Genomic DNA, 26,474 nt, shown 5'->3' with positions numbered 1-26,474 from the left:
CTTTACTACCTAACCTAGTGCTAACGTTGCTAGCTTGAATCAACTGGTGTTAACTCTGCGTAAACTTCGCCTACCTATGACTTTACAAGCCTCTGTAAACTTAGGTAATACATTTTAGAATAATATTATTTGACAGGAGGAAAAAGAGGCAAAACTAGACGTTCTGAAAAAAGTGTTAACATTGCGCTAGCGCAGTTTGTGTTAGCAGTTAGCCAAGCTGCATTACGGCGGGAGCAGAGGTGACCACGAAGATGTCGTTGGGGGCGGAGTTAAGAGAGGACTCACCGCCCGGCCGGATCCCCATGTGCTGCTGCCCGTCCAGCACGAAGCTGCCCATGGGCTGGCCCTCGGGACTGTACGCTGCTCCTTGGCTCACTGAAGGATCAAGAAGAAAACCTGATTGTAGTCAACACGCGGGCATGAGAAAAAACAGGGAGGAGGTGGATCGGGGGAAGAGGAGGAGGAGGAGGAAGAAGAAGAGAAAAGACACCAGACAATCAGCAATTGTCTCAGCTTCCAGCCCAAACATACTGTAAGACATTGTGCTTATGTTTGTGCACTGCGGTGAGTGACGCGTGGCGCACACACATACTTACACACACACATGCAGCGCTATCGTGCTACGTTATGACATGCTCATACATTGTTCTTGGAGGGCAACGAAAGCATACAATGAGACCTTACTTCCCTCACAACATGACTCAGATCCTGCATTGCGCTCGTCTTTTATTAGCCCAAGTGCACCTAAGTGAATTATCTCGGATCATCTGCAACCGGCAGGGATTAGCGGCGGAGTCGTTAGTCATGCTAATTCATTAAAGAGATCTTTAATTGGGGTAGACTGGATGTAGGCGAAGAAATATTTCGTATGGGAATTAAAGGGAGCGCGACAAATAAGACAAAGGGCTATTTATGTTATTTATGTCGCTAATCGTACAATAAAAAGGTGTTTATTATCATATTTAAGCAATTATTCAATTTGCGAAATAGTCACTATTTGCGATTGAGAATCAATTGTTTCTGATTCGCAGATTCATCGACAAAATAAATCGTTGGTTGCATTCCTACCAAATTTTTACCGGATATTTTTTTCCTTATTCTATTTCTAATGTGGTAATAATAATAATTTAAAAACTGTTGAACTTGTTTCTCATTCTTCAGAATAAAAACATTGATCACTCGTGCCAATTTGGGCTTAGACACAAATGGAGTACAAAAGCAAGATTAAAAAAAAAATCGGCAATCAACTGAGGGACAATTGAGAGTTCTTTGGGCACTTCCAATAGGAAATCTCCAATTAAACTGTGCACATTGAGAAGATGGTCGGCGGGGGTAACTTGAGGTAAGCCCCCCCGTCCCCCTCCCTCTGAAGAGAAACTGGGCAACAGTGTGCATGCGAGTGGGATTTTTGGAAAGGACATCTTCACACCAGGGGGGGCTTTGGGGAGGGGGCAGAAGGGGGAGGGAGGGGGAGAGGAGGTGGAGAAGAAGAAGAAGAGCGCTACTGTATCCATTCTTTTTTTTTTTTACCTGCTCGATTCGACTGGTCAATCATGGGCTGTACTATTCTTCTCCTGGCATTAATGAACCTGGCAGAGACAGAAGAAGAAGAAGAAACAGACGTTAAATCAGGCCGACATTCACGCCGGCCACACACACACACACATACACACACACAAATACAACAACAAACAAAAGGCCGATTGTGTGGCGACTTGGGAACCAAGCGAGGGACACGTTTAATGTTCCTTATGATCTATTCCCCCCTCGTTTAATAAAGCTTTTGATTACGTCGGGTTGCCACGGGCGCCGGGGAGACATTCCTCAAGTATTAGCTGCTGCTCGGGTGCAGGCCGGGAGGGGGTTAGGGGTGGAGGGGGGGTTTGGCGGTGGTACATCCCTTTCTCCTTTTTTTATTTCCCCTCACAGACACTTTGGCCCCCGCACACGCCAACTTCACTGTGGCTCGTCTTCCCCCGTGTGGGGATGCCCCTCATTGGAATGGGAAAGGAAGCTTTAATGAAGAAACACTGAGGATACACATGCTTCCTTTCAGGGCTTCCTTCCCCCTTTTCAGGGACCCCCAACTCGGGCAGGGCTGCCTCCAGCTGTCCAGAAATGAGCAACACTTGGACTTTTAGGATGGCCACAAGTATATTGTTATTTTTAGTGATTTTTTTGAAGCCAAGCTTTTTATCAGGGGCGTAGCTAGAACGTTTTTAATGGGGTGGCCGGGGTGACACAAAAAGGCACCTGTAACCTCATAGCTGGGAAACTGAGGTCTGCCTTGGCTGAGATTTTTCTTTTTTTTTTTTTAATCATACCATCCACACCTGCCCTTCAACATCCAGGTAGAGGTGGCGCCCCCTATCTTCCTCACACACCCTACTTCCATACACCTGTACAATATTAATATCCCATTTTTCTCCGAAGGAGTTTTTGAGGTGGTACGTGGTGGAAAAAGTTTAACAACGCGGTCTTTCGCAAAACATTAACACACGATCCCCCCCCCCTTTCCAGCTGTCCAGAAATGAGGACCAGGCATGGACCACTCACACGTGGTATAGTGATGTCAGCGAGCCCATCAATTAGGCCGTCTGAAGTTTTATCACCGGCCTTAGTAGCAAATAATCGCAGTGCCACTAAAAAAAAAAAAAAAAATTTGGTTCACAGAAAGGTGACTGCCAGCCAGAGGTGACCTTTTAACTCTTCCGGGGGCCGCGAGCTGACCACTGGAGCTCAGATTTTTTTTTTTTTTTGGGTTTGCATCCTCTCATCCACATCCATAAAAAAAATGTGCTGCAGGTATACGACCATGTGGTTAATATTAAAGCGAAAAGGTGGTTTCAAATCACGAGTGTAACGTACGGAACGGCTCAAGAGGTGGTCATTAGCGGCAAAGGCAGAGCTGGAACCAATTTGGACTCCTAATCCCCCGTGAAGTCCTGATACCTGCCCTCACCTTACCCGATGAACTTTAAACGCTTCTAATCTGCCCGGCTACAAGCTCACATGGACAGCGAGGAGAAGAAAAGGTACACAATGATGGAAAAACACGGCACAGTAAAAAATAAAAAAAAATTGAGAATAGAAAAACAAACTATAAAGTAAACAAAATAAAGAATAGAAAAATTATAGAAAATTATTATAGAAAATTATATAAAAATTCTAAAAGAAAAACAAACCTTTACCCTAAAAAACTTTCCTTTTGACAAAATGGATTTGCATGTTATACAAGTAACTGCCAAGAACTTGACTTGGCCTTGTGTCTCTTGTTGGAGAGCTGTCAAAACATTTGTATGCAACCAATAATAAGTCTTCGGAAGAAAAAAAAAAATAATGTGCCTGCACTCGAATCCTACTCTTGCAGCAGCTTTTGTTTGTCATGTCGAGCATTTCTCTCATTTCTGGCTGGCTCCGCCACTCTCTCTCTTTTCTTCCTCGACAAAGTCGTCAAACTAGTGACCTCACTCCTGATTGGCCGGCTTCCCCGCAAGCCGTCTCTTTCTCGCTCTGGCTCCCTCCCTCTCACGTTTCTCCGGCTGGGCCGGGCTCCAGGGAGAGGGCCGCTTTGGCATGATGATTTCTCAGCGAAGGAATGCTGACAACAGGAGCCAGTTAGCAGGTGTGGCTTGGAGTCACTTAACCAGAAACGAGAGCATTGTGACCCGCTGAGATGTGGAGATACGTGAAACAATGTCTTCTCCGCACATTTGTGTTGCGTCACACCACAAAAAGAGGCCGGCTCCTCAATACACAAGTATTATTTCTTCTGGCACACACGCAGTGTAAGACAACATTGCGTGTCGGCCCGGCTACTTAACAGGCCGCCCCCCCCCGTCGAGCGTGAGCCGATATTAGCAGCCGAGGGACGCCGTGTTGATCCAGCCTGGCCGAGACCTCGTGTCAAGTGGACTCCCGCTGTCCTGGCTCCATCATTCATAGCCTGACTGTTATTTCCCCCGCGCAGCTCCCGAGCGCTCGTAAACCACCGATTGTTGTCCGTCTCGGCACGTGGACGTACGAACGTGTACAGTATGTCCTCGCGTCGTGCCTTTTAAGGGTACGTCGCTACTGTAAGCCCAAACGGCGGCTGCGTAGACCGTAAAGAATGCGCTGACACGCACAGCGGACGCGTGCGTACACATTCGCACGGAAGTGTGAAAGGATAGTTAGCACTCAGAGGCCACTTTTGAATATGTGTTCTGAAAATGTGCATGGATTTAATGCTAGGGGGCGACAAACGTTTAAATAAAAATTTGGTTAGAATCAGAAAACGATAAATGCGCCAAACGATGGGGCATGAATTTCAAGTTCCAATCTACATGCTAATGAAAAATTAGCATAGCATTCCGACAAATATTCAAACACTGGCTACCAAAGAAGAAGTCCACATTGAAAAACAGCGGACCTGCTAAAGCCACCGACGCCCCCCCCCTTCAGTTTGCACACACTAGTTGTCTCTCTCCCGGGGAGAATGTACACATTCTGCTGCGTATCCCAAGGAATGACCTCCACGTGACCCCCTAACCTTGCCTTTAATTATTTGTTTGAAGACAGCATGGAGTTCCCATGCTGTGTGTGTGCGTGTTCATGTGTGTGTGTGTGCTTTAACACTGAGCAGAGGCAGGCAATAATAAGCTCCACCGCCAGATGTAGATAATAAAAGGCGGACTTTTGGTTCTGGCTGAGCTGAGGACACACTGCTGTGGTCCACAATGTACGGCACAGGACAGCCCTAAAGAGGGAATTGACGGTCCCCGCGGTCCAAGCCACGGGTCAAACCCGGAGTCGCAGGTCCCCCCCCGGAGGATTGAGGAGCAGCGTCCATCTAAGCACACACCATTAACGGCGTTATCAGCGCCGACCTCGATAAGCTCAATTGGCTCGACTGGCGATTGATAAAAGATGGAGGGAGGTCCTCGGGTTGCCCCTCCGACTTAGACCGCCGCCTCCTGGTTGCCATGGCGACAATAAAGCACACAAAAGGTTTGTGTGGGAAGATATAATGGAGCTTTCTGATTGGATACAATCGAGGATTTGTGATTGGCTGGGATTTTTAAACCTCAGTAGAAAAATAATGTAGGATTTTTAGTGTAAGCAAACAGTCATTACAGAGCGGGCCTGCAGCGGGGCGGTCTCGGCCTTCTGAACATCCACTGCCGATCTGCTGTAATGACAACAACGCTGATTGAATCAGCGCCGTCAGGCCCGACTTAACGCTATCAGCTGATTCATCAAACGGTATCGCCGCAAATGTGACAAATGGCCGCGGGGGGAATTGAGATGGGGATGTTTTTGCGCTCCCACCTTTTGTCGGGCTGGAAGGCAGGCTGAACATGACCTCACCGCCGCCGTGTTTGATTTGCGACAGATGTGGAGCAGAGCGAGAAGGCTGCTGCATTTTTTTTTTCGAGAGAGGGAGGTTGAGGGTGAGGGCCCGCTTTTGGGGCAACTGCTGTGTTTACATACCTCTCCTCACTCTTTCTCTCCCTCCTTCCATACTCTTTTGTGCGCCTCTCAAAAGAGGGACTGTTTCACCTCTCCTCCATGGACTTTCACTGACCTGTTCCCCCCCCCCCCCCCCTTTTTTATTACTGCGCTTATTGGCCTTTTGTGGAACCCCCGCAGCACCGCTTTGCAACTCGCATCCCTTCGGCCGTGCATTACCCCCCCCGCCCCAAAATAAAACTGGGGAGTTGTGAAATTGGGGTGGAAGGGGCGGGGATCACACAAAGAATTAAACGTATTTGCGGTGCAAACTGGCAGGATTTAACGAGTAGCTAATTAAAATAAATCAATAGCACTGCGGCACGCTTTGCTCTCTCGCCGTGCACTTTTCTGACAGCCGCAAAGCTTTTCTGCTGACGGCTTCAATGTAAAAGTCAAGGTCCGCTTCACATTGTAATGATCTGACGGAAATCTGTATTCACTATGTTTGACAAATTATCAGAACGAGATGCTCAAAAAGTAGATGAGCATCCACAGCTAAGGCACAAAAACAGGCTAAGATAAGGTTAGCATGTGATTTTACTCCGTCATGGCTAACTGTGTATCTTCAAGAAATTAGTAACCAGTAGAGATAATGTAGAGAGAGCTCCTAAAGTTCTGAAAGGAAAAAAAATATAGGAAACTGTGGGTAGCAAGAGAGTATATACTGTGGCTAAAGGGGGAAGCTAATGTTTATTATTGTAATTTCTGGCTACATAGCTTCAAATGTCACATGAATCTGGGGGAAAAGGACTTTCCTTATTCACTTCTCAGAAGAAGACATTTTATTTAAGAAGAGGGCAATCAAGTAGACACTCTAAAGTGGAGCAACACCGTAAGCTAACATTAGCATGTGTGTTTACTTTTGTCATTTCTGGCCACAGTGACAAATGCAGCACTTGTCATTTGACATGTCCCTCCGTGTTGCTCTTTAGCAGATGTCTTCTTTACAGACAAGGTGAAAAGAAAAGGAAGGAGCGCTACATCTAAGCCTCCCTGAGGCATCAACACACCTGTATGAAAGGCGGCCTATAGGAGCAAAGCAAACATGGCCGACCTGACACCTTTCAACAAGGAGGAGGGGCTACATCTCAAAACCAGCTCCTCCCCAAATATATCCCCATTATTGTTCTTCGCTGTAATTTCCTATTTAAAAAAAAAATATTAAGCTTGCCAGGAACCCCAAATCAGTCTGACCCACTGAGGGACATCATTAGCTAACCACTTCAACCCCCCCGATTGGTGCTTGTAGCGCTCCTTAAGGAGGCTTCACTACTGTAGCCTCCTTTCACCTCTCAGTGCTATCAAACAACTTTGATTTCTCAGTCTGCATCTTCAATTTCCTCCTCCTCCTCGTCTTTGTCTGATTCTTCTGCCGCTGCCTTTCATTCTTCTCTCCCTGCGTCGAGTGTCTGGTAATCGAGTGCGAGATTGTGCGACTCTGTGACCCGACACCCCTCCTCCTCCCGTTTTTTTTTTTTTTTTGTTATATATCAAACAGGGCGGCTTTGTGGATTAGCAGAGGGAGCCGATAATGACATGATAGAGGCGTGATATTTCCACCCAAATTGAGTGCCGTGCAGACTCGGCGGGGAAATAAGGACGATCGACTTGCTTTTTGCTCGGGATCAGACGCCGCTCTTCTTCTATTTTACAGGGCCTGGAATTTAATGTCATGTAATGGAGGAAAAGAACGTTTTTAAATACCTCAATACCGATACTGAAACGGTAATACGGCAAAAACTTGAAACATCTTCAATAGCTGCTTCAGATTTGTGGTTATGAGGTATGGCGGTACTTTATGTTGTAAAGTTATAATTTAATTTTTAGAAAATGTTCAGTCATTTTTTTAGATATTTTATACTTCTACATAAAATCAGCTTTTTATTTTTGTAAAATCGCAATTTTTTTTGCATAATATTAGAATCGTATTCTCTATACCTATATATTTTTCGAAAAATATTTAAATAATTTTTGCAAATATAAATTTTTATACTAGTAAGTAACTAGTACGTAGAGTGAAATTAATATTTTATTTTAAAATGTTACTTTGTCTCATCGGCCTAATATTTGGATATTTTTCTGATAAAGTTAAATTTTGTACAGTAATTTTACATTTCATTAAATGAAATACCTATATCATGTATTCAGACTTTTTTATTTTGACCCTTTGTGAATTTTTACAAATTTTTAACTGTGAGAATGCCAAGTTTTTAAGCGACACCTTCGCTGCGGGATGTAACACATAACACAAGGGAGTACAGTATGCTTCCCCCTCCCCCCTTCTCCTCCCCCCTCCTCCCCCCTCACCTATTTCTTCATAATTGTGTCAGTGGCGTGTGAACGGGTTTTTCCACCCTGGAAGTTTCCATGATGCCTCATAGTAGTAGCGACCGTCCGGCCCCCGCTGTGTTCCCCCGCTTTTGCAAAATTAATAAGAGCTTCAATTGCACATAATTGCTTTGACATATATTCAGAAGCACACACACACACACACACACACACAAGCAGGGCTGTGAAGGCAGGCAGTGGGGAGTTATAAATAGCGGCTGTTTGTGGTGCTGGAACTGGCCACAGGGACACTGACGTGAATGGCGGACCCCCAGAGCTGCAGATCACAACCCCCCCCAACCACCTCTTTTCCATCCCCTGTGGTCCTCTTTTCTGATGTGACACTGGCAATAATAAAAGCCAAATAAATATCTGCGTCACACGCCAAAAAAAAAAGAACACAACCTACGCTCAAGTGTCACTACACAAAAGGCAAGTGAAGTGGGATGAAACCCCAGAACACCAATGACCTCATTTGTGGAGCAGTGTATAGAGTTTTCATTTTGACATGGACAAAAGTATTGGGACAGGTGGCCATTGCACCTACAAATAGTCATTTTTTTCTTTTTTTATCAGAATTATTTTCATGTAAATTTTATGCACTTATCTCTGATATTATGGAATTTGACACCAATTTCCCCCAACTATTGGGACTCTCCGCCGACGAGATGGGCATCAACATCAAGGTGGAGAGTTGTTTTTATTTGTTTTTATAGCGGTTAGCTTCTTTTCACACCTTAACAGCAACAACATGTTTACAAACACGCACGCAGATCACCATCACAATGACTTATCTTGAAAGAAAAGTTCGACTGTTGTTTTGACGTTTTAAATCTTTTTTTTCACGGTGTACACACACACAAAAAAAGAGGGGGCTTTAGGATGGAATGCAAAATGTGAAGCAGCAGCGAGGTGAAGGCAAAAACAAGGAGCATGCCTCAACAAAGAGAACATACCTGCTTGAGGTTCACAGAGTTTAAAGAGCTCAGCCTGAGCGGCAAGATCCTGTCCACATGCGCACACACATGCACACACACACACACACACACACACACACCCTCAAGGCCATTCTGTTACACCTGGTCACCTTTATCCCTTTCAGTCCCCCACACCCTCAACCTTCCACACACACGTATGCATTTACCAGTGGCTATCTCGTTCAACAGATAAAACTAATTGTTACAAATCTACTCCATCAGAATATCTACAGTCAGTCATAAACTGCACATATAAAAGTCACGCTGTAATTTGCATGCCAGGCCACTAGTTGGCGATGCAACTTAGTAAGGAAACATTCCATTCGTGGACTTTTGAAAACGCCATTTGTAAATGCCACTCTCAAGCACTGGCAAAGCTAGAAGGGGGGCTGCAGGGGGATTGCCCCTCCCCAACAAAATGATATGCTTGGATCAGATAATTGACTTTGGGGTATTTTATTCCTGGATTTTGTTTTTCAACATTTCCACACGGAAACATATACTGAATCTTTATCACCGTTTTCTGACTTTTTTTTTTGTTATTTTGTGGACCCCCTGAAATATCCTTAACCCTCCCCAGGGAGATAAATCGGAGCTCCACCAGTGCCCTCAAGCTTGCTCTCCCGATTGTCCCAACGAGAGCCAAAGGCAAACGGAAGCTCCTGAACACGAGACTCAACTGGAAAGACTTTGAATTTGATCTTTTAGCAGTTTGCCCTTTTATGAGGTGGGCCTGCAGGAGGTGGATGGGGGAAGGGCCGAGGTGGACTTTAAGCAACAAAAGAAGATGACGAAGGTTGAAGCAGCCATTGAGTGACATCTCGCCTCGTTTGCGGCGGCCTCATTAACAAACAATACGGCTGTGAAATTGCTTTAATGACAAAGTCATAAAATTGCTATTCTGCTCACAGATGGCCTCGGGGCACGGGGAGGATTGGGGAAGGATTACGATGCCTGCCCGCGTCTTCATAAAGGGGGGAAAAACATCATTGTACACTTTCACTTCCTCACGATTAAGGGCTGTTGAAGAATAACGTCACTGCGTATGTTCACAAAATTCCAGTATGGCGTAAACGGTGGTCAGCCCCACCCACTGTGACTTTTCCTCGCCTCCACCTTTTAACACCTCTCTTTCTGCAAATGAAAGAAATTAACCTACTTTTCCCTCTCCCACACTTGTCGACCTCTCCGCCCCACTGCTGCAGAAATTATCCGTCTAAGAATTAAAAAACAAAAAGGGAGTCTCGCCCACGCGCAAAACGCGGCTCGACTTTATTTCAAACGCGCCAGCTCTTGTTATTAATCGACCCCGCCGATAAAACCAAGCTGGTGAGGTATAAAGGAGTCAAAAGGTGCTGGGAAGTACAAAGAAAGCTCGCTTCCCTCGCCCCCACCCGTTGCTCCCCTTCTCTTTCTAATGCTTTGCCTTCTTTCAGTTGCAGCTACTCCACAGACTAACGCATCCATCCATCCATCCATCCATCCATCCATCCATCCATCCATCCATCCATCCATCCATCCATCCATCCATCCATCCATCCATCCATCCATCCATCCATCCATCCATCCATCCATCCATCCATCCATCCATCCATCCGATAAAGTGGGAGTGGCTACGATTAAACGCACGTTAGCATGTTAGCATGAGCTAATTAATAGCCACCAATTGAAATAAGAACAGCATGAACTGCTCAACTCAATAAAAACAAAAAACATTCGCTCATGTCGCAATCCGCCAATAGCGGAAATGAACGTTTTGCCCCCCTATTCCAGATGCGATTATTATTTGCGCATGGAGGGAAACAGCCGGATCAAATGAATTTAGCGGGTAGGTGGTTGGGTTGGGGGAGGGACGGGGGTGGTTGACACTTGGGATCTGACTACAGAGTCAATTCGGCTAATTAACTGCCAATTAGCGCTCCCTAAATGAGAGGAATCGCGATGCCTGTGTTGGCATCGCCGCAGACTCGAGCCCCCCCCACAGCCTTCTCGCTCGCTCTACGTCAATCGCACACACTCCGACGTTATATTTAGAAAGCCAGGGGTGCAACATGGCCACCAACTCAAGTCCCAGGTTGCAGCCAAGAAAAGTCGCCGACATTTCCATCTGGGTCAAAGTAAAGACGAATGAAAACGGGGAAAAAGTAGGATGTCGAGGAACGCTCAGGAGGCTTCAACATCTTCAAAGAATTTGGGAAAAATGATCAGCTCGCCATTTAACGATGCATTTGGAAAATACGACTTCTCCTTGCCCGCCAAAACCGAACCGATCATAAAAGAACAAACATAAAAGTCAGACGTCCGACATTGCTTACTGGCCAGACACGTTGGAAAAAACGCAGCAAAGTGAGAGGAACACTTTGTTGGCTTTGTTGTGATTTTTTTTTTTTTTCACACAGCAAACAAGCGCTGGAATCGAACGTTGACCTTCAATTTCACCCTCGGTGTCTCTAAACCGAAATCAACTACGAGAGTCGTAATAATAATACCCAATAACAATAATCAGTGTACTTTGCCCTCGGTGGTGCGAACGGCCGCAGATATTTAAGCTATTTCACATCATCGATGGTCACAGGCCGTCTGGCGCCGTCGTCTGGCGGATATCCTTCCCTTATCATGTGACCTGCGCCGCGACACGGGGCAAAGGTTGGCCGAGCGCCGCCCCTGTGTCTTAATAACTCACTCATTGTATTCCTTTCTGCCGCTAATTAGAGCTTCTCTCTCTTTGTCGTGTGTGCGTGTGTGTGTGTGTGTGTGTGTGTGTGTCTATCCCCCCCTGGGCTGTAGAGACGAGCCAGAGGAATAAAAATAGAGTGTGGCTTAGTGCCCTCTTTATTGTTATTAGTGCTCCATTGGCACAGCGGTCCGTCATCATATATGCCAAGAAGTGGCTGCAAAGACGAGGGAATAATGAGCGGAGCGTTTCCTGCCTTTCTTTTCGCCGCCTTTCTCCCGCCGTCATCTCATGTGTGTGTTTATGCCACGGCCGCGTCATCGCGCCGGTAAATAAAGGCGAGGTGTCGTGCTGGCTCCTATGCCGAGGATTTGGTCAGGCCCCATTTAGCTTCAAATGAGGGCCCGCCGAAGCCACGGGAGATGGGAGAAGCTTCGCCTGGTTGTCTTCCAATTTGTGCCAGACAATCCAAAATGATCAAATATGGATAAAATGTCAAATATCTATGTATAAAATGTCATAAAAAAATTAAAATAACTATATAATATAATAAAACTATATAGTATATATAATCTAAATACTACAAAATAAACTAATACTAATAAAATAATATATAAAAATAAAATATAAAGAAAAAAATGAAAATAAAACAGGCAGCAATGACAAATAAAATAATAATAAAATAACAAATATTATATGAAAATATATATACTAAAATAGGCAGCAAATGACAAATGTAAATTTTCACAAATCCCCATGGCAGAGGTAACTAAGGGCAAACTATGCAAACATCAGCTCGCATTAAAAGCATAATCTAGCAGCAGCAGAATCGTGGACTTTAACCTTTTGCTCTTTTCTTTATTAGCAGTAGCCGGATGTGTTAGCTAATGATGCAAACTGGAGATAGCGACGATATTAGCCGGACGAAAGGGTTTCAAGCGGTTTATTTGGGCGGGTGCAGGTGAGCAGCAGGTAGAAAAGCCAGGATGGTTTGACGGGATAGAAACAGGGCAGCTTTGTGCCGCCGCCCGACCGCAATTGTGGCGGAGGACAAAGCCCCGATTCAGCACATCCTTTTCCCCCATGGGGGGAAGCATTGGAAACCCAAGACGGTGGTCATACAGCCCAACGTCCCCCCCCCCCTTCCAAACCGCCACCGTCGTCTATCTTTTTGGTCTCTATCTGTCTTTGGCCCGTCAGGTTGGCAGCGGCCGTGCATCAAAGGCAAACCAAACAATGTGAAAGTCTAGCCAGGAATTTGAAGAGCTTTTATTTTTAACAAGAATTTCGAACAGCGACGCTGCGTCATTTGCTGGGCGGGATATCTCGGTGAAACCAAAGGAGGGCAAATAAGTTATTTGATGCCAATGAATGTTTGGAATATAAAACAGTTCTTCCTTAAAAATCAAAAGAGCATCTGCGACCTTATTCAATATTGCACTGCGGTCCACCATTTTTGGTTTCAGTGCTAACAATGCTAACGTTGCTATTTTTCAGGCTACCAACTGCATTTGTGGGTGACGTTTTTGACAAAATGACGTTTATGTTTAGTTGTTTTTTAACTTCAGCTAGTTTTAGAGCAGAGTTACTAGTTTTTATTAATTTTTAAATGCTTTTAGTTGTGTTTTTATTAGCTGCAGCGTTAGATTTAGCTCTTTAATATATGTAGTGTTGTGTAAAATAATTCTAATAGTCGGAGAGAATAAAAAATATATATATTTTAAAATATTTTCCCACATAATTGGAAACACAGCAGCAGGACCGCTCTTAAGGAAAAAGGCACCATTTTCCAAAGTCTATCTCTGTCTGCTTTGCCCATTCCGGCTGTATTAATCACCATGACACAGGCGAGGCGACTCAATTTTCTGCTCCCGTAGGTGAGGCGCGCGTGGCGACGGTTTCGGAAGACGGCTGGCGCGAGCCATGAAAACAGGCGGCTAATCTTTGCTTACCGGTGTAATTGAAATGCTATCCACACTGTAGGGTGCATTAAAGTCTGATAACGGCGGTTCCCGTGGCCAATTTAAGTAGCTCGGCTCGGAGGGAGAATAAAGCGGAAGGGTGAGGGAGGGAGGGAGGGAGGGAGGGAGGGAGGAATGGGAGGTTGGGGTGGGGGGAGGCGTGATAGATAAGGCTGACAAACCAGGCTAATTCTGCAGGCATGTTTCTCATTGTGATCCAAGAAAAATGAGACCAAGAGAAAAAAAAAATGAATCGGAGAAGCAAAAAAAGGAAAAAAAAAAAATCAATTGACCCTCGGGTGGCTCGTCGGCCCGCGCGTCTGATAAACCTAAAAGCTTCGTTAATGTGGGCCCGCCTGTACCCGGCAGATAGAGCACTTTGTAAATGAACCCCGCTTTGATAAATATATTAAGGAAAGCTGCGAATAAAAGGCGCAGACTTGTCATTTGTAAATAGAACCTCCCGCTACACGGAATTAGAATGATAAAATGGGGTTCCATATAATTAAGTTTGTGTAAGACCTGAAATCCGTGCAAATACCTTCCCGGCACGCTGAAAGGAGCCTGTCACTTCAATTAATCTGAACATCACCCTGAGAATGTTCGGAACCAAATTAAGCTGCAGATAAAACCGGGGCTAGTATTTTGATAAGTAATTCCTGTATCATTTCTTTGCTTCTGTGATCATTTTATTTAATCCACCACCCCCAGTTATGTGCTAAGCCGTCTACAAAGGCCTCACTGGCCCGGCCACCGCCACCTTAATCCCGCCGTGTACCGACCGGGGAGGGGGCGGCTGGCGCTTTTTGTGTGGGGGCACCGGTGGCGGAGCTTGGTATGGCTTTTTGGGATGGCAAGGGCGGGCAAAAGGGAGGAGGGAGGGAGGGGGGGTGATGGGGGGGCTTGTGGGTGTGGGGGCTGCAGGGGTAGCTTAAGATCTCCCTTAAATAGATTGCAGTCAATACATGTGTTGATACACAAAGAGACTCTGACTTAAGCGATAACTGGAACATCCCAATTGCTAACGCATAATATTACAAAGACTGCACGTGTGTGTGTGTGCTTGCTAGGAAAGGATGCACATTAGCCTTTTTTACATTTTAGGAAAACTGTTTTTTTTTTCCCCCATCGTGGTGAAGTTTGCTAGTTTAAGGAGCCCTCATATTCGTGATATATTAATAGACTATCGGATAAAGATATAACAAAAGCCCACTATGGATCTTAAAGGTGTTCCTAATGTCCCGAAAAGATCGCAAACAAGCTTCATCCAGATCAACAGCATTCAAAAGCAACACTGTCCCTTTAACGTTGACTCGCTCGCTATTCACCATCACCACCATTCAAAAAAAACAATTGACCAATACAAGCACTGTAACCATTTAGTTAGCTTCATTAGCTTTACTACGATGATTGAAAAGCAAAAAGCAATACACCAGTACACCTCGTTAGCTTAGCGGCTAGCCTCACCCAAAAAGTCACCTCCATAGCTCAGCTGACTCAATTGCCAGAGATTATAACCAGGCCATCTATGAATAGCATCACTTGAGCAACATTATTTTCATAGCTTGCATTTATCAGGTTTTACTGCGTGTGTGCATATAGGGTGCAAATTTCCCACCTATGCATGAGAAGAATGAGAAATTAAAATGTGGACTTACCAGTTGTTTACTTGTAAGATAGTGAGGCCCGTGTCTTGGGCTAGCTGCTTCTTTTGCTCTTCAGACGGGTACGGGTGCTGCGGGAGACAACATACACACTCATTAGCTTCGTAAATATAGACAGGCACGCAACAGTGTTAAATTCCTTGCCGTTTGTCAGTTGCTTTTGACATTTTTTTCCCATGTTGGCTGCATGGCACTGCACCTTCTTGGTGACCTCCACCCAACCCTGCCGCTCCCACCGTGCGGTATAGACACGGTCGGCGAGCACGTGTTTACCCGCCCATCGACGCAAACATGCATACGATTAAGCTTAACCTGTCGGAGCTGGCCAAACAAGTTTGTCCAAACCGTGAATTCCCAGCCATGCACAACGTATAGCCTCGACATGTATGTACAAAGTCAAGACTAAAAATTCAAATTGCACAAAAATCTTAAGGATTCACCTTTGACCCATTTTCCAATATTCAAAATTAGTAGTATAGAGGAAATAATTCTTAGTCTGACTCAGCATAATAATTTAATGGTGTCATTAGTGGCTCCCCAACTTTAGCATCATGTTGCCTAGCAACAAAGAAAAGAAAAGCATGACAAGATGTTGTAACCGAAAAGGAATTTGCTTTTCCTTTCATGCGATCTTGCTAGGTAACAACAAAACGTGACACTGAACAAATCCATTTTCATTGTGAGGATACTTTCATTCTTTCATTCGAGACGTTTCCACCCGAGGCTGCCGTCCCGTGACGCCGACGGAGGCGACGCGGGCCGACGTAGGAGCGGCGGGCCTCGGGCTGCTCGGCTAGCAAGCATGACAAAACAACGATGATTGCCACTGACAGATGTCTTTAAGGGCCAGATTAGGAGGCGGGCGCACGCAAACGACACAAATGAGACATTGTTTGCGCGCGCACGCACGGCGTGCAGAAATATTCGTGGAGCCGACACCTGCAAGTCAGCACGCAAAAGAATTCCTTTTAAAAGATGACACTTAAATCCTCCTCGATTTTCAGGTGGTTTCAAGGTCCATTAACATTCTTCGCCTTCAAAGCAAACACCTACATGTCTTTCTCGACTTTTTTTTTTTTTTTTCTCCCCTCTAGCTTCTTTGCCCTGCTCGGCCATACAAAAACAGATTAACACACAAATGCCAGCTAAATGAACTCAATTGTAATTTTTGGATTGATTATTTTTCTGATTAAATAATAGAAGCAGAATGAGGTAACACGAGTTGGAAAAGAAAAAAAAACCTGCAACCATACCAAAAATGTAACAGCTATGACATACTACTCCCAAAAATCTGTTAATTAATTTTTGCAATTTGGCAGCGATCAGAAAAAATTGTAATCTAGAGCCGCAGTAAATTTTTATGGCACTTTTTGGCTGTATTTTTTGCTTGAACCAGTCACAAATTAAAATCGTTTAAATTTAATCGCTTCATCGTTAAAAGTTTAATGAACAAGCCTGGTCGTTTTTACTCGACCCTGTTACCTATCAAAGCTCTTCACAGTGTTGCTTGTTGAAGTACACTCTTATTTAATTAAAACATAAAACCAGCTTTGAAGAATGCGCTCAATTAACAGAGAAGCCTCAACGGATTGGACAAATAATGACTCCTGTCTGCACGGAGGGATTAATCTTACGTGTCGTCCTTGCTGATATGTCAAATTATCGTCAACGTAATGCAAAATACACTTTTTGATTGCTAGGCGTTGACAGTTCTTTGGCTTGACAGACAGAGAGACTTCATTGACTTAGTGTGTGTGTGCGCGCGTGTGTGTGTGTGCAGGCGCAAGCATATGAGTAAAAACATGACACAGATATGCCATTTTAACACCTCATCGTGCATTGGTGGGTGTTTGAGTTTAGCATGTTCCCATTTGGAATTTGTTGGGAAATTTAAAAAAAAATAACTCAAGCAAAGTCAAGGCCGAAAGTATTTATATAATGTTTGTGAAAATAATATTTAATAAATAGATTACATAAGCATGACAGAGCAGTTATGCCTTAAATGCTATATTTAGCCAGAGAAGCTAGCTTGTCATACAAAATGGCCGACTGTAAATAAACAACGACGAAGGCTTGCCAACGAAAGTTAAGAGGTGTATGAGCACATGCGTGCAGCAACATGTAACGTCTCTCCTGTCCCCACTCGCTTCAAACGCTACTTCTTTTCACATTCGCGTTGACCTCGGTCAAAATCACGCCCTCCTTTTGCATGCACGCACGGAAGACAAACAGTGAGAATGACATGACGGCGCAACGGAGATTAGAAAGGGGAGTGGCTCATTTACATTGTATTAAAGCTTCTGCAGCCTTCACATCATCCATCTAATTTGATTTCAGAGAGTAGACTAATTTTTAGACCAGCTAAACGTAGGTCTAAGTTGTGGCGCAATTTAAATATCCCCAACACCCCCATACCACCCCGATTGCTTTCTGTATCCCCCAAAACCCTGAAAGCCGCACTCAGCCAGCCTCCAACACGTCCCTTTTTACGATTGTGACTGCAGGCCACCCATACTTTATGTTGTGGCAGATTTTGGGGCTCACACAAGTCGCACGCACACACTGACGCATTTTCACCCACAAACAGATGGACTTGAGAAGCAAGTCGCCACGGTGGGTTATGAGGGGGGCAGCGGCCGTGAAATGGGAGAACGACTGTTTAGTTTAGACCTCAGAGTAACCTCCTCACGTTAATCGTGTCGCGATAGAAATGGGCGGGAATCACAGTTATGCTACCAGATTACGCCAATGATAATAAAGTTGGGTTGGTCCATTTTTTTTTTAAAGTTTATCATTTTAATGTTACGTAATGTTTTGGGGGGCAATAAACATATTTTATTATTACTAATTATGATCATAATAATGAATAAATGTAAATATATGATTTATAATATTTTAATTCATTAAAAAATAATATGATGCTTACTGGATTTTTTCATCTGACCCTAACCCTAACCCCAACTTTAATGACCTTTTCATCTGCTGTATACTTTGAGAAAAACAAAATACAGTTATTTAAAAGAGGCGAATGACGCCGTATCAACAAGCTGATACAATGTGACATTTGGCTACTCGGCATCCACGGTATGAAATCATCGTGTGAACACAAACACCATGTGACACGACAAGGGCGATAATGAATTGTATTAAACGTGTTGCAGCCTAAGCCCTGACGATCTTACGCTGTATTCTCCTGAGACTAGAGGACATGATTATTTAATGGACAGAACACAAACGCACAGGAAGACACTATCGATACCCCCCCTCCCCCCCATTCTGCCCAGCTAGCATTGACCAATAGCCTTAAAAGCGGCCTGACCGCAGTCTAATAAATAATTAGCGGCCGAGACGAGAAACTTCAATTTGTCAGCTCGGATCGAAAGCGCTCCGTTAATTAAGTTAAGGCCACCATGCTGACGTGAGCATCTAAAGACATACACATTAAGAGACACACACATTTTTGCACACACCTACTCAGGCTGAAGAATTTTGAAAAATTATCTAATCGTGTCCCCCCCCGCCTATAAATTGTGATTCAATATGCGTTTATTTTTTCAGGGACCTCTTCCCGTGCCGCAAACATCCTCAGTCGGATCATTATGCCACATTTCATTCGGCCCTGCTTGATGATGTCGACCCCCCCCCCCCCCTCCGGCCACAGTGGACCCTTCCGATTGATGAATGACATCATCAGCATGTGACATGAGTTATAGACGGCGGTCACAAGGTTGCGGTATGGCTTTGCGAAAACCTATTCCACGCTAATGACTCCCAGGAAATAGGCCGGGTATTGGCTGTTTACCCCGTCGCCACGACGACACAAAGGATTGGCCACTAATGACCGCTGTGAAATATAGGTGCAGTTTTATGACCTCAACAAGAGGACCTTGTTTTGTCCTGACGGTTTGTTTGGACTTTTTGGTACATTTGCAATGCCAATAGAGGATTTATTTTTACATTTAACTAGACTTCATCTGTTTCTTTCTTTCTTCAAAACGCTTATTTCAATATCCAAATGGCAAATGAATGACGGCTTTTGTTGTGAGCTTCAGGTGTCGTTAAAGAGCAATATCCCTCGCGCTGATTGGAATCGTATTTGGTTTTAATCAAAGTGACTGCGGCTTGATGGGATTATTTGCTGTCAGAAAAGCAAAGCAATCAAATATAAAGAATGACATTTTAATATGAAATCTGCATGCGGCACTTGGGTGGGGAGGGGGGAGATTGGCACATTTTAAATATGAACTCGTTTCAATTGATGGCGGTGACAAATGACAAAGACTGCATATCGATGTTACTCGGGGGATCAAAAAGATATGACAAGAAATGTTTTTCCAGAATCAATCATGATTGTTTACTAGCTTGTGTGACTTTTCAATTTTTGACAGATGTCCCGGTCATATATTTGCGAAAACAGCTCAAATTGACAATTTCCGCGATAATATTATTGTTCAAATGAATCAAACGGTAAAGAATCATTTTGAATCAAAATAAAACATTATGAGTCTGTTAAATTTTCTGTTCATTCTTTTACTTTTTGTTGTCTTATGTGAAAGTCAGCGAGGCAATTTTGCTGTTTTTCACAATATTAATCAAGTCAAACTGAAAGTTGCTGGAAAGTAGCCCAGTTTGAGCGCACTTCATGAACGGCCTTTTCCTACCGAATCGTCACGTGACTCTGTGGCTTATTAACACCTAAACAACCGCCCACGCTTATAAAAAGTTCTCAACCAATGCCAGCCTGCAAACCGCCACCACAACATGCCAACCGCTGATATCTACAACCCCGCCCTCGTCCCTCCGCCTGCACATTCAGAGCATACCGCCTCCCGTGCGAGGGTGCGGGGGGGGAGCTGGCAGTGGATTGCCCTTTTGACAGTAAAAAATGGTGATGATTGCAAACACAAGGTCGAACGGTGCGGCCTGAGGCGAAAAAGAGAAGAAGGCTTGCGTGTCTGACTATCCGCCTGCTAGCTTGGCAGCGCAGCCGCCACTCTCTGGAGCGGCGCCAGGATGCCTGTTTGCCCCGCACTGCTCGGTCAGAGTTTCTACAGTTGCGGTAAACCGGCTGAGGGGGGGGGAGGGGCTTAGAGGACGAAAGGAGCCCCCCGTGATTGTTGCGAGCTCGGCGAGGCTAAATAGCAATCACTCCCACGCAATCCCAACGCACCTGCAGACTCGGAGAAACAAGCGCTTGTTTACGCTTCGTATGAATACATGCAAAAACACGGGGGCGGGGCTTCTGCCGGTACTGCCAATAATTCGATTATCGTAGTGATAAACTACAAAAGATTATCCTGCTGATCTCTTGCTAATATTTGTACAGTATTAAATATAACTTATATATATGTATTTATAAAAATGTGTTTTTATATTTGTATGTTTGCAGCTCATTATAGTCGAGCAGGTGTACCTAATTTTGTGACCAGTGATCTATCAAAATTTGCCACTAGTTGCATTTTGATCACATTTCTAGCCGGAAGCTGCAGAGATGATCTTATTTTAATGACGACGCAGCAATACGACCCCCTCCATCCCTTCCAGTTCTTCTTCTTCTTCTTCTTCTTCAGGGCCCAGCAGCTATGACTTTCTTGCTAACCCGTCTGGCCCCGTCTCATGGCTCCAGCCTCCCAGCCGTCGTTCAAAGCTTCCGCCGGAGCTTGGAGCCGGGTCCTACAGGGCAGGAATTTGGCCCGTTTTTTTGCCGACCGGCCCCTGCTCGACTTTGTTGTGATAACTGCCCGCTCAGGGGCACCCGGCGCTCTACTGACTTTCCGCCTCACCCCGTGTCAGCAAACTACAAGAGCATTTTTTTTTTTTTAAACACTGGTTGTGGTGACTAAGCCAAAGGGTTAATTTCGAAAAAAAAAACAACAACGCTCACTTCTCACTGTTGCCAGTCATAAAGTCATCGGGAGCAACAGCTAGCTAACTAAGCTTCTGAATAAACAGCGCAAGCCGTTTAATGACGTACGCACACATTGTAAAAGAAAGGAAACTGCAGTGATTTCTCTAAACAGCTCCGAAGGGAACACAATGAATCACCTTGGCATCGTGTTACATTATAGCTCATCCGTTGCAAGGAGACAATCTTGTTGGGGACTTCATATGAAAACACACACAAGCTCCTTTTAAGGCCAATCCCTATTGTGCGCCTTGTTTGACTTGCCAATTGCCAGTAAAGTGGGCTTGATCTTCCGTTGAAATTGAAACAGATTCATTTGTGAGAGAAAGACGGAGAAAAGAGGATGAGGAGGGGAGGGGGAGAGGAGAAGGAGGAGGAGGCTCGCTGCTCAAATAGAAGCTTCTGAGAGTTTCCACTTGACGGCTCTCCCTTTCATTGTGCATTAACTTAATGAGCAGAAGTATTGGGATACTCTTCTGCCTCTTTAAGAGTTCACATTCTCCAGTGAAAGGCCGCGGCGCTCGAACGGCGAGCCTCGGGACACGTCAAGAGCGGGGAGCGCTTACTGAGGACAAACAAGAACCCCCCCCCTCCTCAACGCAACACACACACACGCCCGAGGGCCAACTGTGGAATGTCACACCAATTTGAGAGATATCATAAGACATTTGTAATGTCATTTTTTCTGTGTGTTCAGGTCACACACACGGGAAAAAAATCAAAAGGTGGTGGGTAACATTTGTCCCCCCCCCCACTCCAATTTGCTCCCCCCCCTCCGTGCAGCAAACAGCTGCGGGGGAAACTTCCTGTTTGCTAATGATGCTAAATGCGCTCAAGTCAGCCGTGTCAAATTTTGCCTCCCTCTCGAGCGAGCGAGCTGGAAAAGAAAGATTTGCTTTCTTCGCCTCCACTGGCTTGACCGTGTCAGTCGGGCAAAAGTTTTGGGTCATCGCCATCTTGAAAATGTTTTCCAATCAGAAAAGCAGTTCAACTTGAGCTGAGCTTCCAAACGACACGCATGAAAACAAAAGCGGCCAAGCCTATAATAAGCGCTACCCTGCCCCAACCTGTTGCGGCTGCAGATTTCTTGGGGCCCTCTCAAACATCTTCCCAGTACTCCTTTCATCTCGTCAAGACGCTATCTCCTGTCATTGCTCAACACGGCCGAGGGCGACCTGACAAAAACCCCGCGGAGCTTTTTTTTTGCGTGACTACGTGCAGCGGAAGAAGAAGAAAAGCTAACCGAGCGTTCCTCGGTTCTTCTTCTCAGCTCAATCCAGCCCGGAGGGGGGAGCGAGGGGGGCAAGGGCCACCTTTGACCCGACTAGCCCGCCTGCCTCGCTCCAGCCCCGTCGTTTGTTAGGGGCTTTATCCACTGACAAAGCAAGGCAGGAAGTTGGCAGCTAACCAGCAGCCCCGCGGGAGGATGACCATCAGCTAGCTCAGCTTACCGCTTCTTTCAGGATGGCGGGACGCGTGTGTGTGTGTTCTTAAATGTTGCACGGCAGAGAGCAGCGAGGCTAACCTTTCGCTCAGCCCTGCAATTTTTTACTACCGTGGCTGCGAGCGACAAACGTCCCCCACACGCTACGAGCTAACCCGATCAGCTATGCGTGTTAGCGACAATCGGGCAAGCGTCCAGCCGTGCCGGATGGACTCAGAGGACCTCGGCACACTTTGCTCCCCCCCCACCCCTCAGGCTCACGGCGGCTCACTAAAACATTAGATCATAAGACCACTTCACTCCATAAAAGTCGGGTAATTCGTACTTCATTTATACACCTTGGCGTTAATAAAGCTGATGAACTTTCACTGCTCGGATGTAATGGGCCGTTTCGCCGAGGGGCCGCCGCCATTTCCCGCTTTGACTCCATATCGCCCATCGAGAGACAGCATTTAGTTTTGACTTGAGCATTTACAAATAATATCGTTTTGAACTTTGAGGCTTGGCCCGTGAGCAAGAAGAGAATGTTATGATCTGGATTTGAGAATATGGTGGGAACAGGGAACTGTTTTTTTTGCGAACAAACCAAAACAAAAATGTGATTTTTTTTTTGTTTTTTCTCTCTATCTGGGTGCAACAAGGGGGTCAATGACCTCCGGGCCCAAAGCGAGAGCATGATGGCTTCCCGGCTCGGGAGGCTGTTGACAAGCGTCTGTGTTCTTTTCAACAACTCGTTGAACCACCCCCACCACCCACCCACACACACCTCCACCACCACCACCTCCCCACGCCATCTACCCCTTCCCTTCTCTGGAATGTAACACAACCGCTCGCTGAGGTAACCCAAGCACCTCCCCTCATCCCATCCTTCATTTATGAAAAAAAAAAAAAGACGGACAGAAAAACACGGAGGAAGACCATCTGTGGGTGTCGGACAGCTGTCGACCATCTCCCAATTCTTTAACTCCCTTTCTTCCTCTCCAGTTCCTTCCGTCCGTTTCAGATTTGCTTCTTGCGTGCGGACTATTTGAGAGTGGGGGGGGGGCATGTGACCATTTTGAAAAAAATCAGACAAGATGCACGAAGTAGCGAAGGACATAAACCAGTCAAGACGGTGAGAGAAAGAGACTGTTGATAGCCGTTTCCTCGACAAGCCTCAACCCAGTCTTCCCCCTCAAGTCTAATCCCCCCCTCCTCCTGCCCCCCTTTTTACTTTCCATCCTGATGGAAGGATCGGGGGGCCTGACCTATCTGGTGATTGATGGTAATGTCTCAGGAAGTCATTTTCCCCGACAGCACCCTGCCGCCTTTCACCAGGCCCGGTGCAGAGGTGAGGCCATCACATGGATCCTTTTAACTCTTTGCTGGCCACGCCCCCCTCCCGAAATACGTCACTCTGCATGCCCGATCGGGGGCCATCCCAAAGTGTATCTACCATGTGGCCCCTAATTCAGGTTGCTGGGGACGAATCCCCACGACTCCATTACTGTCAGCGCTTACCACCTCCATTATAGCAATTAGGAGGTTTGAACACTCGGAATGCTTTCGCTACCCTGCCCAATTGCTAACATCTGCCCCGGTCTGGACGCTTCTCCCCGTTGTCTTTTTCTCAGCGCCACATTTGTTTTCTTAAATCCACGCCTCTCTCCGATTGGGTCGGAATCAACCGAAAATGATCCGTGAAGAGGCTCGCCGTCCCTTTGCTTTCAATAGGCGTCATTAGTTTTTAATATCTGGCGCGGGGGAAGCGGGGGTGGGAGGGAGGGGATAGCGTGAAGATAATCAATGGAAAGAGGCTCGCGGCCTATTAATCTCCCCCAAAGGATTGCGGGTTCATACGCGTTCTTGCATAGGCAAACACGGCTGTCTGCTCAACACATCTGTCTGCCTGGATGGGCTACTTAATGAAAGAGCCGGCGCTCGGCCATCGTGATGGATGACGTCCCACTGGTGAAAAATGGCTTCTCGCAGACAAGAGTTACACATGATAGGACTCCAGTCCATATCCCCGACGATGATTTTGAACCGTTTTAGGGCTGCTCAAGCGAATGTAATGCATTATAGTATTATTTTCGACAACACTGTCTTCTTTTTGAGGTTTTTTTTACGCTAGGCTGCAAGAGTCCCATGTTGGTATTAACTTTTTGGCAAAAGTCCATATTCTAAAACAAAATTATAATAATGCATCATTATTATTATTATTATTGTGAGACAATTTTTAAATCCTGAAAATGTTTGAGCATGACAATAATTTAAATAGATAAATAAAAAATGTATGTCAAAAAACTCAAAAGGTTAAAATTATTATTGCTGAAATAAAAAAATTTAAGACTTTCCCACAGTATCAAACATGTATCTGTCAAAAGCGTACGCAAGTTCGCCACAGGATATTGGCGTCGGCCCTTTGGCTCCCCGCATACAGTGGCCTTTAAAGGACAAAAGGCGTTGCGTGTTGTAAAGTTGTAAAAGTCAAACTTATGAGCTAGCCATAAAAATCGCTTTAATATGGTCAGCGGTAGTAACGTATAATATTGACTACCATCTGAGTCTGCCTTGGGTTTCATTAACTAAAAGTCCATCGTACTACACGGCTGACATTCCGATTCCGGCCTGAGCGCCCCTCAAGTTCAGCAGCTGCATTCCCCCACAATGAGGGCGGGACGCATGGTCGCCGGAGCGGCTCGCCGCGGCGATCATATCAACTCATCCTAACGTGAAGCGAACCCATTTTAGCACAGAGACGCCCCAAAAGCGTTGTCGTACAGTCCGGAGATAACCAAGCAGATGAAACCCGAGGCAGCCGGGCCCAGATAAGCGAGGCCCGACTGTGATGTGCGTCCACGCTTGTGCATGTATGCGTGGGCTAAAACATGCATGCTCATTCCAGGTGGGGGCAACCCCGTGAGTCCTGTAACAGGATCTGGCCTCCGAGTTTTTTTTCCCGGTCGCCTGAAAACTGGATAAGGTCGCTGTGACCCGGTTTGGATACTCTCGTCGTCTAAATACTTCTACAGGCCGGGCTTTAGCGGGACGCTTTGTGTGTCAGACGCCGCAGCCTTGGGAATCCGCCGCACCGACGATCAATAGTCAGACGGATTCACATCTGGAGCCAAGGCCTACATTTGGATTTATATATTTGATTCTTCCTTTTGATTTTCCAACGCTTCTAACGACTGGATTTTTTTTTTCTCTGTGTCAGCATGCGGTACAGCTTTTTATCATTCCGGGGCTGCCTTCTGTGATACTAATATCGGATCCGCCGCTTTCACAAAGAGATCTGCAAAATTGGCACATCAAGAGACGCCGATTTAGTCACCTGTGTGTTTTTTTTTAAATGCGTACTTTAACGCAGAAACGATACTTCCCGCAATCAAACGTATGAAATTTTTCCGTCAGGCAAAAGGATGGTGGTGAGCAGCGGGGCATTCTGGGTAAATGGTTGGCGGTGCAGACGAGGTCCGCTGAGGTTGGCGGGTAAAGGAGCAACAAATTGACCCGCTCGGCCTCAGTCTTTGATGAGCCACTGGGATCATAAAAGCGGATCGGAGCGCTCAGACAACCAAGGAGAGAGGATATCAATGGGAGACCGGGGGAAGAAATGAAAAGGTAAGCAAGTGAGGAGGGGGTGAGAACAAGAGACGTGGCTCCCAGTTATAAGGACCCCACTGTGCAGGAATCCTCAGCGCTCGACTCTGGACCGAGCGTCGAGGCAAAACAAAAGCGGTGGAAGAAAAAAAAAAAAAAATCACAGGGAATGGCAGTTTTGGGATTTGGTGCAGTCAGAGTCCCATGACAAACCAAACAGTGAAACACGAGGTCTGGTTTTGATTTTGCACTCACCGCCTCCCCTATCCCTCAACCTTTTTCTTTTCCTCCGCCGTTTTTTTTTTTTATTAAACCCTGCTTCCACGCTTACACTTCCTCTCTATGCATGCTCTTCTTCTCTGGGTGTGAGATGCATATCAAAAGCGGAATTGAGGCCCGCAGCGCAATCCTCATCGCTCGCCACCGCCGACTTAGGGAGGGGG

General features: G+C 45.7%; 1 protein-coding gene across 9 annotated transcripts in view; it reads right to left on the bottom strand.

The window, feature by feature from the left end:
• meis2a (Meis homeobox 2a) overlaps positions 1 to 26,474 on the bottom strand; it is a 64,409-nt gene that overhangs the window by 4,672 nt on the left and 33,263 nt on the right. For 5 of the 9 annotated variants that reach the window (XM_049740476.2, XM_049740479.2, XM_049740477.2 and 2 more), the window contains exons 9-11: positions 15,092 to 15,168; positions 1,531 to 1,589; positions 286 to 396 (exon numbers count right to left, since the gene is read on the bottom strand). In XM_049740476.2, coding sequence (XP_049596433.1) covers positions 286 to 396; positions 1,531 to 1,589; positions 15,092 to 15,168 — 247 coding nt within the window. The remainder of the gene's footprint in view (positions 1 to 285; positions 397 to 1,530; positions 1,590 to 15,091; positions 15,169 to 26,474) is intronic. The other 4 variants (XM_049740478.2, XM_049740480.2, XM_049740483.2 and 1 more) reach the window with 1 other exon arrangement.

This window comes from Syngnathus scovelli, chromosome 14 (genome assembly GCF_024217435.2).
Source record: "Syngnathus scovelli strain Florida chromosome 14, RoL_Ssco_1.2, whole genome shotgun sequence".
NCBI classification, from domain to species: Eukaryota; Metazoa; Chordata; class Actinopteri; order Syngnathiformes; family Syngnathidae; genus Syngnathus; species Syngnathus scovelli.
The sequence above is the reverse complement of the archived record's forward strand: the minus strand, read 5'-3'. Positions and strand labels throughout refer to the sequence as shown.